The 17824-nt window shown below is 44.5% G+C and overlaps 1 protein-coding gene across 2 annotated transcripts in view; it reads right to left on the bottom strand.

Moving 5' to 3' along the window:
- Nucleotides 1-5417: 5417 nt before the first annotated feature.
- Nucleotides 5418-17824, bottom strand: part of EIF4ENIF1 (eukaryotic translation initiation factor 4E nuclear import factor 1) — a 35899-nt gene continuing 23492 nt past the window's right edge. The window contains exons 14-19 of one of the 2 annotated variants that reach the window (XM_015416722.1): nucleotides 14820-14959; nucleotides 14146-14236; nucleotides 13669-13798; nucleotides 8462-8806; nucleotides 7850-8014; nucleotides 5418-7069 (exon numbers count right to left, since the gene is read on the bottom strand). In XM_015416722.1, coding sequence (XP_015272208.1) covers nucleotides 6843-7069; nucleotides 7850-8014; nucleotides 8462-8806; nucleotides 13669-13798; nucleotides 14146-14236; nucleotides 14820-14959 — 1098 coding nt within the window. In that variant the 3' untranslated portion in view covers nucleotides 5418-6842. The remainder of the gene's footprint in view (nucleotides 7070-7849; nucleotides 8015-8461; nucleotides 8807-13668; nucleotides 13799-14145; nucleotides 14237-14819; nucleotides 14960-17824) is intronic. The other variant, XM_015416724.1, reaches the window with a different exon arrangement.

Below are 17824 nucleotides of genomic sequence, written 5' to 3'. Positions count from 1 at the left end.
CCCCCCCCGGAGCCGCTAACAGCACCGTGGGGGGGGAAGTAACTATTTTCCCACCATAGAGAACAATGGAGGGGATGGAGGCAACCTGTTTGGGGGCCCATAGAATTGGACCCCCTGGTCCAATGTTCTTGAAAGTTGGGGGTATCTTGGGGAGAGGCTCCAGCAGCTACCCTGCGAGTTTGGAGCCTTTCCCTCAAACCCCCTCCCCTCCAGCCCCCAGAATATACCCTATGTTTTCGCCATTGACTTCAATGGCCCATAGGATATAATGGGGCCGAATTGCCATCGAATTTTGGCGGCAAGCTGATTTAGATCAAAGAATCTGAATTGGCCCGCAGCAGCCCGAAAGGGGCCTGAATGGGCCATTTTTGGGGGTGCATTCGGTTTGACCGAACCGAATGCACATCCCTACTCTAGGGTTACAGATGCAGCTTTTAGTTTGAACCAGTGCTCTTCAGTGCTATAATGTGATTGTCTTACAGTACTGAGGTTGGAGGAAGCAAATAATCTATCTCAGAATCTGAGCAGTTCGGGGAGCAGCTATTGTTAAGTTTGAAGAGGCTTTGTTCTCTTCAGAGCCAGGGTATATGATTAATGAGGACAGAAAGGAAACATTATGATTCTTAATGGGAAGGCGACCAAGTCACTAGTGTAGTAAAATTTGGGGGCTTTGAGGTTGGAGGATGCATGTCTTGCAGCACATATCCACTGATTTTAACTCCCAGGCCCTATGAGCTGTCATGACTTCTTTCCTTTAACCCCAAATTAATTCTCAGTTGCCCTCAAAACTACATGATGCATGGAAAGTAATGAGTATGCCCACTTTCACTAGGTGGTTGCTTTTTTTCTTTAAGCTTACACTCATATTTTTCTGAGCAACTGAAAGCTGTCAAATAAGTAGACACTCCAGCTTCATCTGTGGGTGGCCTCGTTTCAAAGCAAGTTTGATGGTTCCAAGCTATTATGACTAAAGGTGCACTCCAGTGAGAAGGAGTAATTTGTTTGAGTCAGAACATAAGTAACTCATGACACAGAGCAACTGGTTACTTAGTTTTTTCCCTTTCTCTTACAGTATTATTGTAAGAGCCCCCATTAATAACACTGGGGGTAGAAAGGTTGCCAGACAAAAGAACATCAGACTTCCTCTCTGTATCCGTGAGGGCTATCCTAGTGAAAGTTAATCCTGCTTACTCTATAGGAAGGGCTATGTAAATGAAGGACCTATTTTCAAGAAGGACCTTTTTAAAAAACCAAAACTGAATTGCAAAAAGAAATCTTTGATCGGTCCCAGGAAGAGTGAGACAACCGGGGTAGTTCAGGATATCCTCTATCCACCAATGTTAAGTATAACATGTATCCATTCGTAAAGGAGGGTAATTTAGAGAATTATGTTAAACTGCAGCAGTCAAACTGCTGCAGCCTATGTAGGAAAAACTAAGATCCTTGCTGAATCTGACTGTTGAACTTGCAGTCTCCATGAGGTGGGAAAGGATATCTTCCAATCCACTGATCAGAAATGCTCATGTTAACTGCAGTGCTTCATTCTCCATGAGCATAGGAAGGTATCCTTTAACATTATGGATGCTGAAAACCTGTGTTATCCTGCATGGAACAAGCAATTACAGAACAACTTGTAGAAGACTATCTACCCAAGACTCTCTCAATGTACCTCCCAAACAGAAAGATGTCCCAGTTAGAGCCCTCTGACTAGAGAAAACCTACAAGCCTTCCTCTTGTGCTCCCAGCTATATAAAATTCAAATGGATAGTGTGAATGATGACAAAGGGCCATATCTTTTGAAGTATGGCATAAATTCCACTGTTCTATCCAACTGGAGATGAGACTGAAGTAAGAAAGCAGGAGCTCCTGGTTTCTGAAGGAGATATGAATTCACCCTAGGGATGAATTAGGAGTCTCTACCACCACTATGATGTACTCCAAGGAGGACAGGGAGAATTCTAGGACTCTACAAATTGTTGCAATAGCCATAAGGAAGGTCACTTTGAAGGGCAAGATTTGCTGTGAACTGAACCAGGAGTCTGAATGACAATTAGTACAATGTCCAAAGGATCTTGTCAGGGTCCCAGGATGGAAAGCTGTGTGGAGTCAGGACAGAAACACAGTCTTGAGAAAAACCTTCAGTGAAACTGCACAGGGAGGAGCTGGTCTTCTCCCAGGTTGAGGACAGAGAGAGCAGCTAACATGCTTCAGAGCATCGAGCAACAAACTTAGCTTGCTTGCCTAGAAGGGGGAGGCACTTACAGAATCCCTATCACTTAGGAATGAAATACTCTTTTTTGCAGCCCTATTACAACATTGGCTTCAAGGGGTGTCACATACGGCTGCTTGTATCAGATCAACTGGAAGCCATTCACATATGGATGGAAGACAGTTAACTGAGGTGTTCAGATTCTTTACATTTCCAGATAGAATCAGTTCGGGTAGGATTAAAACAGGATTCTGCAGCTGGATTTCATGACCAATGGAGACTTGAGCTCTTGCTCGCTATCAGATTGGAGATTCCATGAAGCCCCTTGGCTAGTAGGGAGCAATAAGTTACTTTTGCCAGCTCCCAATGGATTTGCAGAGTGAAAGGAAGGTTAGAGGATGTTTGGATACCGCTGGTTCTATAAGGCTAGGCTCAACAGGAATCCTGTTTTCTTGGACTACAAACTAATCCAAGGTTAAAGCATGCCTAGGCTTGCAGCTAACATGAGCCCATTGCCCAGGGTCCCAGTCCTGATGAGTTGAGCAAAATGGCTTTCAGGTAGAAAAGCCCTGACCACAGTGCAGTATGGGCCTGCAGCCAGAACAGCAGATAGAGAGCTTTTATTGAACACTATGGGGCTCCACATGTCCTACTAGAAAATACATGTGCCTGCCCTAGTCACTGATACTAAGAATGGTCTCTCTACTGCTGGCTGCCAGCCGCAGTTCCCCCAGCCTGAGAAGCCAACAGAGAGATGTACTTCAGATCCTGCTTTGAAACTGCCACCAAAGCCTCAGAGTGGGGGAGGGTCAGCGGCACACTCACCACCACACCAGAACCTAGGCAAGTGAGAAGAGCAGCAACAGTGAGGTATCCTTTTCCTTCTTGCTTGCCTCTCACTGAAGATAGAATTCTAAAAAGGATCCAGAGGACTCGGTGGTTTTAAAAGTTCTGGGGCTCAGTTCTCAGACACGTGTCTTCCCATCCTACAGCCTCTGTTTTTTGGTAGCTGCAAAATGGCTTCTTTGCAAAATATGGAGGGGAACAGGGAGATATGTTGCCATACAGCACAACTTCCACCTTTCCTTTTAAAAAGGGGGAGAAGAAAAGAGAATCCTCTCTGCCCTTTAAAGTAAAAAGTACTGAAGCAGGGATATGCCTGTTGTTAAACATGAGGCCGGTTTGGAACAGGCCAGGCTCCTTTTCAGCAGAAGGGATGACAATTCTGTTTGTCGAATGGGTGGGAGGAATAACTTACTAGCACACCTTACTTTGATCAACAGTAAACATTCTGGAGTGGTCTGCTAAACTATTTTAAGCCTTCATACTATGTGATTAAGTAACATTTCTGCTACCCTTAGAAGCCAGTTTAGGTATTCTTATTCCAAGTGGCTTAAAGCAGTACGTATTTCCTGTGATTTTTTAACTTGGAAAACAAACCGCTTTTATTGCAGGAACTAGCCTGCTAGCCATGTTTCGCTACAGTATTTAAATTCCGTAAATCCAGTTATAATACTGATATGAAATTTGAAATGTGACATTTGTTGTAGGAATTCTGACAGAGAAGATTGTAGTGTAAGAAATTAAGTGAGACATACGTACTTTCCCGCCCCTACTGAAGGACCTCTCTCTAGACCACATTGGTGGTTCTGCCCTCAGGTGCAAGGATCACCAGGCTGCTTGATGAGCTCACTCTGGGGCAGGCCACATAGAACTGTCCATTTCAGAAGCAGTCATCTGTTAAATCATCTCTTGCTACCTTCCGTTAAAGTGAAGGCCTCTCCTACTTGTGTTCCTGGATTGTTATGCTCATATGGAGACTGTGTTGTTCTGAGCACCTCAGTGTGATATTGCTGGTACTTGGTCTGTGCAGCTCAGTGCACTGCAGGAGTACTATGTGCAAATGTCTTTGCCGCATTCCTAAGTTGCCTTTTCCTTGTAGCGTTGCTGTATCTGGCTCAACGTTTGCCAGGAGCTTTCTTGGGGGCAGTTAAGAGGTGAGGAGGGAGTGGTGATGTGGTGGACATTTCTTCAGGTTCATGAGGGAGGCACAAATCAAAATGTCCTTTACTATCTCACCATAAACATTCATACCCTGGCCCTGCTCCTACGCCTGACAGACACCGGCCTGTCTGGTGTCGGGGGGGGGGATTGTATTTAAAGGCATTGGGGAGGCTGGGCCAGCAACAGTGCTAAGGCAATCCTGCTAAGCAAGCCTCCCTGGTAGCTGTAAGCATCCCACCTCCTCTCCTACACCTGACAGGCAGCTGCCTGTCCAGTGTAGGAGGGGGAGTAGTATTAGAAGCCACTGTGGTGGGACTGCACCTGACAGACAACTGCCTGTTAGGAGGTGGGGGGAGTATGTTGGAAGCCATCAGAGAGGCTGGGCCAGCACCTTTGCTTCACCTCACAGGTGGTTTTTGGCCACTCCTGGTTTCCTCAGCTGTCATTAGCTCTGTGCAGTCCCCTGTAACTTAATTTTTTTAACCTCCTAACACTGAGCTCTGCAGCTGACCAATCAGAGAGTGGGGGGTGCAGAGAGGCAGCTGCCTGGCAGCCACATAGGAATCAATGGGGGGGGAGGACATTCCCCCCCTTTTGACCACTTAGGGGTTGAATTTCTAAAAATCCCTACTTAGCGAGCACCTACGCCACAGTAGGAGCGCTCTCCCCAAATTTGGTGTCTCTAGGTCCAGCGGTTTGGTCTGGGTGTTGATTTTACAGTGAGGGGACTTTCTCTTATATAGATGGGTAGCTCACTGGTATGGAGCAGAGATCCGTCAGTGGCTATTAGCCACAAGGTATAGATAGGAACTCTGAGGCAAGTGATGATCTGTATTCCTGGTGCTCCACTGATGGCACCTGGTACTTCTGGCCACTGTGTGACAGTATTGGACTGGATGGGCCATTGGCCTGATTCAACATTGGCTTCTCTTATATTCCTATATCACTGGTGTACGAAGAACTGGCAAAGCAACAAGAGATTGTTGTGGTGACTACAAAGCTTTAGATGAGTGCTTTACACCCATTATTGCGTATAGTATGAAAGCAGCCTCTATGTAAAAGCAGCTCTGTTAAAATGCCTTTCAAGATCCTAGAAGCAGCTGCAGCCCAGTGGGCAGCTAGCTAACAGAACCTAGCAAGTCACTTGATGTTCCTTTACACAGCAGAGACAGACAGCTTGTAGAATCGACTTTATTTACAGCATGAGTTTTGGGGAAAAGTCACTTTAAAAAGCTATGAAACAATCTTACAGGGATGAGGCAGTGACTGCAAGTTGTACTTACACTTCAGTATTTTGTAAAAAGTGAATTCAGTCAATGATGGTCCATGTGGACTCCATAATTTTTGGAGCAACAGACAAGTCATTCCTCAACAGTATCTCCTGGTCATCAATCGTAGTCACAGCATGCTGTTAAGTTTTAAGAACTTCAGCAGTTTGTTGTTTTATTTTGAATATGGGGAAGGGACAGAATAGCAAGTCAGACTGCCCTCCAGCAAGAGGTAAGAAGCAGAGGAGACTGCAGCAATGCTTCAGCTGTTGCTATATGGTAAAAAGGCCATTATTAAAAACTTAGTAAATTGATAACTCACTGCTATGAAACAAACCCAAGAGGCAGATCTAGGATACGTTCAAGCCTCTCCTCTCCGGTATACAGCTGGAAGTAGTACAGAATAGGTTTACTGTAGCTACTGACCATGAAGCACCAATGGTGGCAAGGAGAAATCGAGGATCTGCTTTTGACCTTTAACTAGGTGAAAATTATTTTAGTGGTTTCCCCAGCAGATATGAGGACCCATTATATCAGAATCTGTCTAAGGGAGGCAGCTAATAGAGTTAAGTATGCAACAACCCACTTTCAGTGTTTAGGGGATGCCGAAGGTCCCAAATTCAGTGCTGTTAAGAGCTTAAGTTATTTCCTTTTGATAAGAGAAATGCAGGCTGTACAGTGGTCATATTTTCCCTACTAGTTATTGCCACCACATTACATGACAAGAGATGCAGTGGAGAAACTGCAGAGGAGACCAAAGAGGCAAAGCAACTTCACCCTGTTCACTCACACTTGACATATGCACCTTTAATCTTAAAGAAGTCCCACATGTACAGTGAAAAGATCCAAACCATAGGTACACCAACTAAAGCTTAAGTTTACCAGCTACTCTTATGTACAGCTGTATAGGTTCAAAAAGCTATCTGGTGGATATATACAAAAGTCATTTATACATTGGTCTGTACACAAGGGTCTATACATTTAATTCCCTGTGAGGAACCCTTAGCTGCTACCTCTACCCCAAGAGGATACCAGCACTTCATTCACATATCTTACAAAAAAGCCAAACACAAAAAGTAGATGCTTCCAGAATTAAACTGGCACTGTCTTGCATCAGAGTTTCTTCTGGGTTCACTGTTCAGTCTATAATAGATCCTTTAGTCTCAATATAGACAAGGAGACTGGGACAAATGCCATGTGCTTTTTAGTCACTCAAAGAAAAGAAAAAATAATTTTGCACAAAGTGCTAAAACCAAAAGGGCCCCAAAAACAAATACCAGTGAAGCACAAGAGGACAAGCTCCCAAGGACATCGGTGTCCAGTCGAAAGCAGCACAGGTACTTGCTCTCCCCTGTGGCTATTCATTGCCGATATTCCAGTTCATCTACACTGATTACTTTGGATGGCATAGAAGGAAGAGGCTGCTGCAAGACATCCGAGCCAAACCATTTTGCAAGGCCAACAGGAGAGCCACTTCGCTGGCTAGCACGATGGTCAAGCTGTGAGTGTATGTGAGACAGTCCAGTCCGAGATGGCACATTCTGAGGAGCTGTCTGCACACCCATAGCAGATCCCTGTGTGCTTGAGCCTGTGGGAAGAGAGAGAGAGAAATGTAACCTTTGAGTCAAGCATCGATACCAATGAGAGTCAAAAGGAGACTTGTGGAGCATCTGTTTTGACCCTCTAGCCAGAAGTTCTTTGCTTTTATACATATAGATCAGTAAGGTCTCCTGAGCTGGGCAGCCTGATCAAAGCTAGCAGTGCAATTTTAGAAGCAAAGTACAGCAAACCAAACTACTGTAGGTATAAATTATCCTGTGCCAATGGTTGGAGTGTTTTCTGACACCCACTTCCGTTTGGGGCAGAACTACTTCATACATATACATCGGCAGCAGTGCTGCCAAGCCCTCAGTTTCTAAATCTCTGAATCAGCAACAGGAAGCTCTAGCCTTCTGGGCTGCTGATTAGAGAGCTTCCAAGTTAAGCAACTGAAACCAACCTTTCCTTTCCCACATATTTATGGACTCACAAACAACTGCTTGGAGCTTGTTAGTGCAGGAATGGGTTTTCTTTAATTCCATTGGAGGGAACGGGATGGACCAAGCAAGACTGAAGTGTAAGCTTCACATTGCAAACACACATGCTCAGGATGAGTTAGTGTAAGATGATCACTTCATGCATCAGACCAAAGGGTACCTTATCCAGCACTCTGCAAGAATCTAACAACCAACAGACTCTACAGAAGGTGCCTGTCAGAGAACTGCATTCTACTTTCTTTTTCCACACACCTTAAGCAGCTTGCTGTTTCTACCTTTTGAGAATATCATGTACATTTTCAAATCCCTTGGTTCTTGTAGTCTAGCACTACCTGATCTCTGTAGCTGTTGTTGCATCATTGCCAGCTGCAGGGGTGTCCCAGAGCGTGGGTTCAGAAGAGGATGGCCACTTGTCGGCAGTTGATAGCAAGCCTGACCAAGGATAGGAGCAGATACTCCTTGTAGGTGAGTCAAGTCTACTCCAGGAGGAATCACACCTGAAAAATCAAGAATGGGAAAAGCTGCACTCCATTTTGTGCATTTCTGGCTTACCCATTACGAAGACTCAGGACAGAACCAGTATTTTCAACAATGGTTTGTGGTTTAAGCCTCCCAGACAAAATCCCCAATTAAATGTTATCCATCAGGAGGTATGCCACTGCATTCTTAGGTTCTTAAGGCATTACTTCTACGAAATGTCGAATCTGAAACCAAACATCTGTGCCTTTCCATTAGGTGGAGCGGCTGAAAAACATTCTAATTGAGATATCCACTAAGTTCCAGGTACAAGAAAATGCCAGTTTTCATAATGCTAATGGTTGCTACCTTTGTGAGAAAAGAGGTTACTTAGACAGTATTCTTTCAAACCTTGTGATGATAAAAGATATTTTGTTATTGATCAATGACCTGATCATTTTATTTCCCATTATATGAATAAAGTATACCTGCTTGCAGAAGAGGCGGAAGATGCTGTGGATGAACACCTTGTGCCAGCATCCTCTGGACTAATCCTGGGGGCAGCTGATGAGCAGGCCGTACCATTGGTACATGAGGAACCAGGGGGACCTGGTGGACAGGACGGAGAAAAGGAGCTCCGGGCACTGGGGAAGCCATGGTAGGCGTCTTTCTTCCAGTGACCTTCGGCCTGTAATCTTGTTCTTTGGTGCAACGATTGGTCTGAGAAAGTGGTGTTGAACATGCTGAGCGCTGCAGTGACACTAGCTTGGTGCCAATAGAGGGAGCATTCTCTTGATCTACATGGTCCACAGACCTAGATGGCAGCAGGCTCTCTGTGAAGAGAACATGTGTTTTGAATGCAACGTAGGTAAGAGAATCAAGAAACAAAACTCACCTCATTACAAGCCACCACAGCTATGTGGCCATGACAAATTTTCTTCAGACCTAAGCACCTCAGGGCAGCTTACAAGGTGCCTTCCCATGTTCTCGTCACCTTGCAAGCCAAAATTACTTTCACAGGCAGGGGAGGAAGAAAAAGTGGAAAAATCAGATCAAAGTCACAGTGATGATGCATGGGTCAGTGCCCCAAGTCTCACCAGGTCAAGATACATCCTGACCACTCTACTGTTGTGGGTACAACACTAAAGGAAATGCAAGCTAGAGTGCAGTGCTCATGTTTGGAGAGAAGCACAATTCCAGTGGTTTGTACAATTCCCTGCTCTGTTATGGTGCTCTCCTAAGGGCCGTAGCCAATGTTCCCTCTAAGCTGTGGAGTTTTGTGAGCAAAAATTCTTCTTTGTGAGCTACTGTCATTAAAGTTGTGAGCGAGCGATTTGGTTACTGCATAGATTAGTTTGCTCTGGAGCCACCCTTCCTGAGCTAAGACAAAAATGTGTGAGCCGGAGGCTAAAAAACTCAGCTTAGAGGGAACACTGCTCCTTACCCTCTACCATCCCAAGTGTTTTACTCCCTAATGGACATGTAAGGAAACCTACAATTCTATATATTCTCACATAATCTAGGTTTGCCAAGCTACCTTAACTAGGAACAAAATCTTACTATACCAGAAGCTACTTACAGTTACTAGCAAACTTTGGCTATGACCTGGGAGAAACTGCATGTGAGGGGGACTCCGCACTTGATGATTCACAAGATGACTTGGGGGGGGGGGAGATCTCAACAGCCTTCTTTGAGTCTAGGCTTTCTACTCCAGACACCACAGGCTGATCCTTGCAAAAGTTCCACAGTTCATTCACTCCTGGAATTCCCTGGAGCTAGGTTCTGAAAGACTGCCCAGTCATCCTGGCCTCCCCCCTCCCCTGAAAGAAGTTTGAATTCCCTAGGCTCTGCTACCTCTCAGAGTTCCCCCCAGTATAGCCAGCATTGCCTGGTATTAATAGGCCAGCCCAGCCACTGCACAGTCAGAACTGAGCCTTCTCTGAGCTCCAAAAGCCCCAATGCTTCAGGCAGGCAGCCACTAAGATCAGGGGTTGATAGTGGTCATCTGCATTTGTTTTTGGCACAGGTAGAGAGTAAGAAAGCAAAGTGGCTTTCTGATGAGGCTTTACAAATAGCAGAGGCTTCTGATGAGGCTTTACAAATAGCAGAGGAAAGAAGGAAAGCGAAAGGCAAAGGCGAAAAGGAAAGATTTACCCAACTGAATGCAGATTTCCAGAGAACAGCAAGGAGAGATAAGGAGGCCTTCCTGAATGAACAGTGCAAAGTAATAGAAGAAAACAATAGAATGGGAAGGACTAGAGATCTCTTCAAGAAAATTGGAGAAATCAAGGGAGCGTTCCATGCAAAGCTGGCCATGATAAAGGACAAAAACGGTAGGGACCTAACAGAAGCAGAAGAGATTAGGAAAAGATGGCAAGAATACACAGAAGAACTATACAAGAAAGACCTCAATGTCCTTGACAAACACGACGGTATAATCACTGACCTTGAGCCAGACATCCTGGAATGTGAAGTTAAATGGGCCTTAGAAAGCATTACTAACAACAAAGCTAGTGGAGGTGATGGTATTCCAGCTGAACTATTCAAACCTGGGCTGAAGGCGCTGCACTGGCTGCCAATAGCGTACCGAATCCGCTTCAAAGTGCTGGTACTTACCTTTAAAGCCCTACATGGCCAGGGTCCGACCTACCTGAGGGACTGCCTTTCCCCGCATATACCCCCAAGAGCACTTCGGTCGGGGACCCAGAACTTAAAGAGATGGGAGTACCAGACCACCTCACATGTCTCTTGAGAAACCTGTATAAGGGCCAAGAAGCGACAGTTAGAACCGGATATGGAACAACTGATTGGTTCAGCATAGGAAAAGGAGTACGACAAGGATGTATATTGTCACCTTGCTTATTTAATATATATGCAGAGTACATCATGCGAAATGCTGGCCTGGATGAATCACAAGCGGGAATTAAGATTGCTGGGGAAAAGATCAACAACCTCAGATATGCAGACGATACCACTCTGATGGCAGAAAGTGAAGAGGACCTCAAGAGCCTCTTGCTCAGGGTAAAAGAGGAGAGCGCAAAAGTGGGCTTGAAGCTCAACATCAAAAAAACTAAGATCATGGCATCCGGCCCCATCACTCCTTGGCAAATAGAAGGGGAAGCTGTGGAAGTAGTGACAGACTTCACGTTCCTGGGATCCCAGATCACCGCAGACTGTGACTGCAGCCATGAAATTAAAAGACGCCTGCTCCTTGGGAGGAAAGCGATGGCGAACCTAAACAGCATGATAAAAAGTAGAGACATCACCCTGCCAACAAAAGTCCGCATGGTCAAAGCAATGGTATTCCCAGTAGTCATGTATGGCTGCGAGAGCTGGACTATAAGGAAGGCCGAGCGCCGAAGAATAGATTCTTTTGAACTATGGTGCTGGAGGAGACTCTTGAGAGTCCCTTGGACTGCAAGAAGAACAAATCAGTCAATCCTCAAAGAAATCAACCCTGACTGTTCCCTGGAAGGCCAGATAATGAAACTGAAGCTCAAATACTTTGGCCACCAAATGAGAAGGGAGCACTCACTGGAAAAGACCCTGATGCTGGGAAAGATTGAAGGTCAAAGAAGACGGGGACGGCAAAGGATGAGATGGTTAGACAGTGTCATCGATGCAACGAACATGAAGTTGAGCCAACTTCAGAGGACGGCGGAAGACCGGAAGGCCTGGCGAGAGTTCGTCCATGGGGTCGCGAAGAGTCGGACTCGACTGTGCAACTGAACAACAAAAGAGAGTCTGCAGCTTTTAGTGCTCTACTACAAGATTTATATGACTTGCAAACTTTCATTACCAGATCAATCCAATTCATTAGAATAGCCAGATATACCTTGCTATGCAGTGTGTGCTTGTGGGACTGCAATTCAAGAAGCCCCTGCAAGCCACAATAAGAGAGTCTGCAGCTTTTAGTGCTCTACTACAAGATTTATATGACTTGCAAACTTTCATTACCAGATCAATCCAATTCATTAGAATAGCCAGATATACCTTGCTATGCAGTGTGTGCTTGTGGGACTGCAATTCAAGAAGCCCCTGCAAGCCACAATGAAGATGTAAGCATTTTGCTCTTATACCATGAAAATCAACTGGCAATGTGTATATCCAAACCTTTTGTCTAAATTGTCCTCAGCCTCCTCTGTTATGGGGGATTTTTCTATATATCTGTACAGAAGTTTTTCCTTTAGCTTGTGTACTTTCATGATTGAATAATATCAGCCATTTTCAGAAGAATAAAGCAGGAGGCCTTGAAAAATCATATGGAGGGGAAGAATAACAGTTTTGACATCTCCCTACTCCAGAATTTGATAAGCTTGTAGGACATTGAGGAGAAAGATATTCTTCCCTCATTCAACTCAGCTGCTCTCAGCATTCCACTCTTGGAAGTTTCTCAATTCTCATCGTAACTCCCCAAGTCTGCAACACTCAGAGATCCCCCCCTCATTGGCACAGCATATACAAATTTCTACGTTATGTTTCTTTGGCATCAGCCACCCATTTTAGATATGATTATATTTATCAGAGATCGCATTACCTGCCTTTCTCCTTTGCAGAACTCAAGGCAGCTTACAATATAAATAAAACACTAAAACAAAGCCACAGTGAAAACAACAATTATAAAAATAAAAACCCAATAAAAACCAATTTAAAACTCCAGTTAGGACCACCAATAAAGAACTACATCAATCGAATGCAGTCCTAAATGAAAACATCTTCAACTACCTCCTGAAGATCAACAATGAAGGGGCCAGGTGCACCTCCCTGGGGAAGTTTGCGGGGCTGCCACTGAAAAGGCCCTCCTGTGTGCCCCCACCAGATGAAGCTCTCTAACTCGTGGGTCAGTCAGGAGGGCCTCTTCCTCTAATCTTGATTCCTGGGCAGGAACATATGGGACAAGACGGTCCTTCAAATACCCAGTAAGAAGCTACATAGGGTCTTCAAGGTCAAAACCAACACTTTGATTTGAGCCTAGGAGTAGAGTGGTAGCTAATGTAACTGCTGCAGTATCAGAGACATGTACTCCAGCTGGGTCTGACCAGCAGTCTAGCTGCAGCATTCTGCACTAGCTGCAGCTTCTGAACACTCTTCAAGGGTAGCCCCAAGTAAAGCACACTGCAACAGTTCAGTCTAGATGTAACTAAGGCATGGGTCACAGTGGCCAGATCTGACTGAACCAGGAATGGGTGCAGCTGGCACACCAGCTGCAGCTGGGCAAATGCACTCCAAGTCACAGCAGTCACCTGGTTTTCTAAGGTGACTGCTGTGTCAAACAGCACTCCCAAGTTGCAAACCTGCTTTCAAGGGGAGTATAATCCCATCCAAGACAGGGGAGATCTGAAGTCTCTGGTCTGCCTTTCTGCTAACCCAGAGAACCTGTCTTGTCAGGATTTCTTTTCAGCTAATACTTCATGTGTTTTCTTAACTGATAGTAGGAATTTCAGTTTGGTCAAAATAGCCTTTAACAGTTTCCCCATTTGGCCTCTGTGATACCTGATTTATAACTTCTGTCATTATCTTGCTTTCCACCTGGAAAGCCTTGTTTAAGCTTTAAAAGTGTTGTTCTTCTAAGGTCACAATTCTGCATGAAGTGGCGTGGATTTCAATGTATAGCATGGCATCACTTTGGCTTGCTTTTAGATCCCTACATCAGCCACATTACTTGTCTCTCCTTTTCTAACATGACACACAGTACCTTCATTCGCCCTTGGACCATCATCTTTCTCACCGGATTTCAGCTTTGAAGGATTGGGTTCATCTTTGCTTTTATCTTTGCTTTCATACATCTTGCGTATTACTGAGGTAGGAGTAAAGGATGGAGACAGCTGCAAAGAGCCAAACACCAGAAATTAGTATCCAATATAACAAATCCATATCTACCAGTAAAAACTCTACAGGGCACTCACAGGCAGTGCCTGAGACCGGGGGGAGGGGGGGTCAACAGAAGGACATAACCCAAGGAGAGTCACATGGGGAAAGTATTATGGTTATGGAAGTGCCAAGTTCAGGAATCAACACATGTCAACCGGTCACACAGCCTTTTATTTTGTACATCCCAAGAGCAGACTTACTAGTTAAATTCCTTCTCAGGTAACATAACCAACAAACTTACACATCTTGGAACTAAAAATGTTAGGTTCCAAATCCTTTATTAGGGCATAGTGGCACTAACCATGCTGGTGATGGAAGCAGCAGGTGCTGGAGGAGAAGATGCATTCCCTCTGTGGCCAAGAGGAGCAGGAGATTTAGTCATCCGTTGCTGCCTACAAAAGAGACATGTTACTGACAATCTTCCTTACAGATCTGTTGGCAACAAAGCAACAGAATCACTGGACTGACCTTTCATATCTAAATCAGCAATGCTACATAGCAGTGACTCAGTTTTCCCGGGCAAAACATCAAGCCTGTCTCCCTGACACTGAACAAATTATCTGGAAACTTCCCTGTAGGCACAGGGATAGCTATGCTGATCAGTGGGAAAGAGGAAGACAAACCACTAACTAATTAAGTCCTTCCGGGCTCTACTCTACTGGAATAGTTGCACCATAAACCATAGTGACCAATTTGAAATCTATAAGGAATGAACACAATAACTTTCACAGATGCAAGGCAAAAGACAGGCTAATCCTTCTCCAAAGTACATGGTATAATTACTATGAGTACTGTGTTTAACCACATGGAAATCAAATTCCTATACTGTTTAAAACTTCAAAATTCTTAAGTCAGCACAAATTTCAATGTGCAGTTCATATTGACCATCTGCAAAACAGGGATAGGACAAAACAGAGGCAGCACTGAAATAGTCTTGCACTGGTTTAAGATGGCAGATCTGAAGTTTAGGCTTACCTGCTCCTGAAGCCATCTCTGTTTTTGTCCATTTGTAGTTTACCAAAGCCCGGCTGGTAGAAGTTTGACATTTGCATGGCTAAGTCATGTGGCAGAGAGTGTCCTTCTAAGGCAGCTTGCTGTAACTCAAGTTGACACATCTAAAGGAAGTAGCATGGAATAATGAAAAAGCTGAACCTTAAGATAATCAAGTGCTATCAAAACTGGTTGGTATCGCTTGTAGCAGGATGTCAGTACAGTTTCACATTAACATCACTGTTAAGTTCATACTACAACATAATATTTTCATATTACACAGTAGATTTTCATATTACACAGTAGCTGCTTAACATCTATATGTGCCCCCATGCCCGCTTGGTCTGGGGGTTTGGTCTGGGTGCTGATGACACCCAGCTGTATCTGTTTTTGGATGACTGACTGGACTCCGCCCCAGGGCTCTGGAGGCTGTGGCTGGTTGGTTACAGCAGAGCTGGCTGAAGCTAAATCCATCCAAGATGGAGATCCTGTGCCTGAGCCGTGGTGGGGTAGGGATTGGGAATCCAACTCCCGACCCTTGGTGGGGTGCTATTAATTCCAGCACCAACAGTGACGAGTCTAGAGGTGATCTTGGATGTCTTGCTTTCAATGGAGGCCCAAGTCATGAATGTTGCCAGATCAGCATTTTACCATCTTCAGCTGGTCAGACAACTGGTTCCCCATCTCTCCGCTCACGACTTGGCCACAGTGATCCATGCAATCATCACCTCAGGGCTGGACTACTGCAACTCACTTTATACAAAGCTGCCCTTGAATTTGATCTGGAAACTTCAGCTGGTCCAAAATGTAGTGGCATACCTCCTGACTGGGATGTCTTTGCAGGCACATACACAGCCAGTGCACCTGAGAGCCATGTTCAAGCACCAGTTCGCCATCATGTGTTAAATTAATCCAGGTTTTATAGGTTTTTAACTGTCAGTATGTGGATGTTGTTTTAACTGTTTTATTTGCCTGTTATTTGCCCTGGCCCCACTTGCGGGGGAGGCAGGATAGAAATCCCATTGATAAATAACACATTTACCACTGATGATTCTGCAGTGCAATTATAGAGGGGCAAATTAGTCAGTCAAGCTGGCAATTCAGCTGCTTAAGCTATTAATTCCAGCACCAACAGTGAAGAGACTAGAAGTGATCTTGGATGCCTTGCTTTCAATGGAGGCCCAAGTCATGAATGTTGCCAGATCAGCATTTTACCATCTTCAGCTGGTCAGGCAACTGGTTCCCCATCTCTCCTCTCACAACTTGGCCACGGTGATCCATGCAATTGTCACCTCTAGGCTGGACTACTGCAACTCACTTTATGCAGAGCTGCCCTTGAATTTGATCCGGAAACCTCAGCTGGTCCAAAATGTAGTGGCATACCTCCTGACTGGGATGTCTTTGCAGGCACATACACAGCCAGTGCACCTGAGAGCCGTGTTCAAGTACCAGTTCGCCATCATGTGTTAAATTAATCCAGGTTTTATAGGTTTTTAACTGTCAGTATGTGGATGTTGTTTTAACTGTTTTATTTGCCTGTTATTTGCCCTGACCCCACTTGCGGGGGAGGCAGGATAGAAATCCCATTGATAAATAACACATTTACCACTGATGATTCTGCAGTGCAATTATAGAGGGGCAAATTAGTCAGTCAAGCTGGCAATTCAGCTGCTTAAAAGTTAAGCATTCTCTTGTGCTTCTCAATTCTGCACAAGCACAAATAAACCCAGCTTTGAGATATGGTTTGGTTTTCTAATCTAGAACATTTTCCCTTCGTCCAAAGAGCTCAGGGAATGTACACTGTTGTGTCTTCTCTTTAGCAAAACCATCTTGTATGGTAGGTTAGGCCACAGGAAAGAATGGATGGCCCAAGGTCACCCAACAAACTTCACAGAAGAGAGAAGATTTGAACCCAGGCCTCCTAAATCCTACTCTAGTATTCCAACCACACTGGTTTAAGATTTATATTCTCTCTAAGGCAGAAATAAGATGCAATAAAAGATAGTATTAAAAATAGATGTTCACTTTGCTACCCAATGGCAGCTCCTGCTGTAAAAAGCAAGCAAGAATTTAACTAGGTCTTCTGATGAATGCTTTGGAGCATGATTGCTAGCTACTTACTCCAGCTGACACCTCTCTCCATATTCTTGAGTGATTCAAAGGCAATTTAAGACTGGTAGTGGATGTCCTGTATGACACAGGCAGTATGTTCCAGTGAAATGCACACTACTTGGGGGCTAGGTACATACAGTAGGTCAAATAGTTAGAGAAAAGGCAAATGGTAGAGGCAAAGAACTCCCTGTTGATGTTTGCTACTGTACTATGTTCTCGGAGACTACAGTCAAGAGCAGAGGAAAATTAGATCAGAGAAGATTACAAAAGGCTTGATGAGAAAACAAAGTACAGTGGGATTTAATGCAGTTCTAAGGGCCTGTAAGGCAGAGATATTCTGCCGGGCTTTTGGTTGAGGACAGCAATGGTGTGACCATCATTGGCACCCTCCTTCCTTCTTTTCCTTGTTTTCATCTGTTTCCCTTCTCCTGTCCTGCCCATGGGGCGGCACAGTCCAGTATGGGAAAAAGATTTATTAAGGCACCATCTTGGATTTTAGGTTTTTTAATTACATGTTTAATGGTATATTTGATTTCACGTTTGTTTTATTGTTGATGTATAACGCCCAGAGCCCTGTTTTTACAGGGATGGGGCAATTCATACATTGAATAAATAATAATAACAGTTGCAGAACATACAAGAAGAAACTGGGAGTTTCCTTCCTGGACTAGCTAGGAAGTAAGGCTCAGCCAATTTGCATGGTCTCACCTGATATGGATTCACCAACAGAAGACACAAACCAAGCAAATTAGATATTAATAGAACCAAAGTAGATAATCCTGAGAAAATAAATCTCTGGACCTAATCACAACACCCAACATGCATCATATTTGTGGGAAGAGTATCCCATAGCTGATGATGTCATTACATAACAGGCT

The sequence above is a fragment of the Gekko japonicus genome, unplaced genomic scaffold (assembly GCF_001447785.1).
Source record: "Gekko japonicus isolate JY-2015 unplaced genomic scaffold, Gekko_japonicus_V1.1 scaffold16, whole genome shotgun sequence".
NCBI classification, from domain to species: Eukaryota; Metazoa; Chordata; class Lepidosauria; order Squamata; family Gekkonidae; genus Gekko; species Gekko japonicus.
This window is presented reverse-complemented; position numbering and strand designations above follow the sequence as displayed.